This window comes from Anarrhichthys ocellatus, unplaced genomic scaffold (assembly GCF_004355925.1).
Source record: "Anarrhichthys ocellatus isolate YVR2014 unplaced genomic scaffold, GSC_Weel_1.0 scaffold15, whole genome shotgun sequence".
NCBI lineage: Eukaryota > Metazoa > Chordata > Actinopteri > Perciformes > Anarhichadidae > Anarrhichthys > Anarrhichthys ocellatus.
In genome coordinates, this window is record NW_022280045.1 from 859,255 (window position 1) to 863,385 (window position 4,131).

The 4,131-nt window shown below is 44.0% G+C and overlaps 1 protein-coding gene across 3 annotated transcripts in view; it reads left to right on the top strand.

The window, feature by feature from the left end:
* slc6a9 (solute carrier family 6 member 9) overlaps positions 1 to 4,131 on the top strand; it is a 70,088-nt gene that overhangs the window by 5,338 nt on the left and 60,619 nt on the right. For 2 of the 3 annotated variants that reach the window (XM_031854419.1, XM_031854422.1), the window contains exon 2: positions 1,826 to 2,108. Coding sequence is in view for 1 of the 3 variants with exons in the window: in XM_031854422.1 (XP_031710282.1) it covers positions 2,079 to 2,108 (30 nt within the window). In the remaining 2 variants the exon portion in view is untranslated. Of the gene's footprint in view, positions 1 to 21; positions 648 to 1,825; positions 2,109 to 4,131 lie in introns of those variants that run through there. The other variant, XM_031854420.1, reaches the window with a different exon arrangement.

Here is a 4,131-nt window from a genome sequence, read left to right on the forward strand (position 1 = left end):
TCTTCCACAAGCTGCTAGCTTGACAGCTATGAGTGCTAACAAAAGCCATGTTTATCAGTTATGTTCATAATGATCATTTTGTAGGAGTGGCTTTGGGAGGCCTGAATTGACGGGCTGGCAGTGTTTCTGACTTAGTGTGTGTTTGTGTATCTGCAGCACCATCACGCATGCCATCACAACCTAAACCGGTTTCCATGCTGCTACACCGTGTGAAGCACAACGCTGTATGAGTATGTATTCAGTCTATAAAAAGTAATAAACACGACCCCCCCATAAGAAAACAGTCCAAAATTAATTTAAGAAGCAGAAACTAGAGGATGTCCTGCATTTTTTGCCCTCAAAATGAACTGATGTTATTAATTCAACAAACAAACTGTGCTTGGAAGTTAATTGTTGGATACAGACATGTCAGGTCCTGCAAGGAAATCTCCTGTAACCTCTCACTGCCCCTCCTCCTGGGATGGCCCAATAGGCTGACTCAACTCCTTCCTTGTTTACATACACATTAGTTTGTAGTAGAGTCAATCTAACCAGTAAAGTTTGTCACCGCTCAACCAGTTTCCCTTTTTTCTCTGATGTAGAAGTTGGGGAGTTTTTTTTTTCTTCCTTTTGCGTGTGTTTTCTCATCAACCATCATAACGTGGAGGGTAAGGTTCAGTACTTTAACCTAGTTTTGTTTCTTGTCATCTTTTCATCAGTGTGTAGCGTGCTGTATGTGATCTGCCGGGGCATGTTTGAGTCCCCGTGGGCTCCTGTACATGCGTGTGTGTGTGTGTATTTGTACATTTGTAACACTTTTTTCTTCTCCTTGTGCTGGGAAGCTTTTAGTACTGTCTCGGGTTTATTTTGTATTCACTTGAGTCAGTGAGAGAGTCGGATGAAGGGAGGCACGTTGTTGCATGTTTTAGTAGTTTACAGTTAGTCTATCAGCAGAAAATTAATCAGCAGCTATTTTGATATTTGATTTATCATTATTTTTTGTGTGTGGGTTTTGGACTATTGGGTTGTTGGAAAATTGTGACGTACATTAAAAAAACAACTAATCGATTAATTTAGAGAATAATCTACAGATGAATCAGTCATGGCAATACACAGTACTTCATCCTGGAGAAGTTCTCCAGGTGTCCACTGATTATTTTTAATTAAATGGCATTGCAGAAATGTAATATCTTCAAAAAGCAATGCATGCTTTATTACAGTAATATCACAGGAGTTGATTTTTGACGATCAAATTCATCACAGGTAAAAAATAAAATAATATTTAGCTTATTACTTTAAAAAGGGGGGGGGGGGACAGACAAAATGTAGTAGTAAGTAACTCGCCACCATTTCAGATACATTTCACTCTGTCAGAAGTACTTTTTGCCACTTTCCTCTGGATCCAGGCTCTTTTTCAAGTGTTCTTTTCCAGTTTGGCTGTCAGCGGCAGTCGGTGGGCAGTCTGAACGTTACCCTAACAGTTAATCTCTTTACACAAAAGGGCACTTTGTTATGGCAGCTGCTTTGCTACAAAATGCAAATCTGTTACATGTTTTCTAAATTCTCTCTCTCTCTCTCGCTCTCTGCATCCTCGCTAACAGATTCCTCAGAGGTTTAACTTCCACCTCTCAGTAACCGCTTAGTCCATCGAAGTGCAAACTGTTGATTTTGTGTGTTTTGTTGTTGTGGAGTTTTTTTTTTTTTACCTTGTAGCAGGTCACAAACAGAGACGGAGGAATTTTGAACAAGAGGGACAAGTAACTAAAAAGTGTTGCCTTGCCTCCACCCCTATCCACGCCCCCCCCCCCCTCTACCCCTCTCCGTCTGTCACATGTTCCTTTCACAGCATAGAAAAGTTTCTGGATTAGGGCAGAATTGACACAAAGCGGCAACGCCACTCCAGCGAGACACTCGCAAGCAACGCAGAAGAGGCAACGAGGGGGGAGACCGAGACACTCGAGCGAACGCCACCTCAGAAAACTACAGCGATAGCCAGAGGCAGACGAGTCCATCCCAGAAAGAGAGAGAGAGAGAGAGAGAGAGGCGGCAGCAGCAGCAGCAGAGAGGCTGGGGATCTTTGCCGACGAGGTCCCTGAAGGATGGCAGAGAAGCAGTTTGCCGGGATCCTGGTAAGTTCAGCTTTTGTTCAGTAAAACGCAGTAACACAGATTTAAAATAAATAAATAAATGAATGAAAAACGCCACACATTGATGGAGGTCACTGGTGGGATGCAGCTGCCGGACCACCAGTTGATTCACCCCTCTGCCTCCTCTTTTCCCCAATTTAAGCACAAGGGGCCAGGTGGTTTTGTTTCACTGTACTTTATGGTCCCTCGCTCCAACATGCCTTTATTTTCCTGTTTTGTATGTTTGCCTTCTCTTTTTTTTTTGTAAACGATAGCAACGCACGCCTGCATTTTCCCCCTCTGAGTGATCGTTGTGTTGCCGTTTGAGCGCAGCAGGCAGAGCTGTCATCGCCTGCTGTTAGCCGAGGTGCTCAGCACCCATCCTCAACTAAACACCGCCCCCAAATCAGCACCCCTTGAGTCAGTCTTGACTTCCAGAGATGAGGCCGGGAGGTAAACGTGCCATCGGTGAAGCTTTAAATAGAGGTTTGGGGTCATTGGCAGTCAGGTCACTTCTGCCCCCCCGCCCTTTCTCTCCCTTCAGTCCCAAGTTCTTCATTCCGACTTGAGACGGAGGTAAACACAAGCTCAGAGCTCCAACTCTCCTCTGACATTCTCGCTCATTTGAAGCCTCGCTTTCCCCCTCGGTTACTTTTTTTTCTTTTTCCCGCCGCGTCCTTTTGAGATGCATATCCTCTTTATAATTCACGCGCGCCGTCTGAACTTAAGGAGGGGGGGGGGGGGGGGCTTATCAGTCTCGCCTGCTCTCTCCTCTCGCAGCACTTGAAGGCGGTTGAAGGATGGAGATTTCAGTCTAGTCCTCAGAACTTTTGTTTGTTTGTCTGCGTCAGTCAGACAGATTGCCAATCAGTTGTTTGCATAGTTAAGCGCTGCTGGAGAGTTGCAAAAAAAAAAAAGTTCTGTGAGTTTAAATGTGGCAATTTAATAGTTTCAAAAGTTTTAAATGTCACAAGGATCATTTGATTTGTTTCCCCATGGAAGACGTTTTATTGTGGATATGTGCCTGTGTTTTTTCCACAAAGTTCTGCACCTTTTTACTGCCCCTCACACCGTGTGTCTCTGAGGACGGTAAAAGTCAACTATGACGGTTCGCTGTGTGATCTGTGGAGACTGACATGGCGCCTCACAGCCACTAGGGATGAATCCTTGCACCTGACGGCACATTCTCAAACACCAAGGATACATTTTGGGGGAGAAAGAGGGCAGTTTATCATTCGATATCACCAAAATAAAAGCTTAGTAAAGTTCAATCCTTCAATTGAAAGTTAAAAACTTCAATAAAAAGTGGATTTTATCAACTCAAAAGTTGGAGCTGTGCCTTTAGGATTTGAGATTCAAATAAGCATATAGCAGTCCCACTTTCTAGGCCAGAGCCTCCACTTATCGCTGACTTTAAATGACTGCTTATTTCATTTTATTTTAAGGAATCGCTGCGGTAGGTGATGTCTTTGTTTGCTCTCCAAATCTGAGAGTTTTGTTCCCTGGCCAACACTCAGTGCCTCGTTGTTTAAGGTCAATTCACTTGATTTGGCAGGAAATAGAGAATTAAAAAGCCATTTAAAGGTTGACACAGAGAAGAAGGCACGTGACTTAGCCTCATTTAGATATTGGAGGGGAAAAAACACTTTCGATTAAGCTCAGATGAAGGCACAAGTGCACTTCTGAGCCAAAATTTAGATTTCAAATTGCCCTTATAACATTCATTGGTCACTTATTTGTCGTTTTTTGGAAGAAGAAAAAAGTAATGGAGGGGTGAGAGTGTAACCGGCAAGTCTTATCTAGGTTGGTAAACACGGGACGATTGCCCAACTCCAGCTGAAACAACGGCTCACGCACACTTCCAACAGCAGCTCCGCTCTCGTGATTGGCCACTTCTCAAGGCAGGGCCCGTTGTCCTCAGCCGCGGCAGACAGTGATGTCAGTCGTGACTCAGAGACATTGACAAAGAATGAAAGAAAGTGTGTGTGTGTGTGTGTGTGTGTGTGTGTGTGTGTGTGTGTGTGTG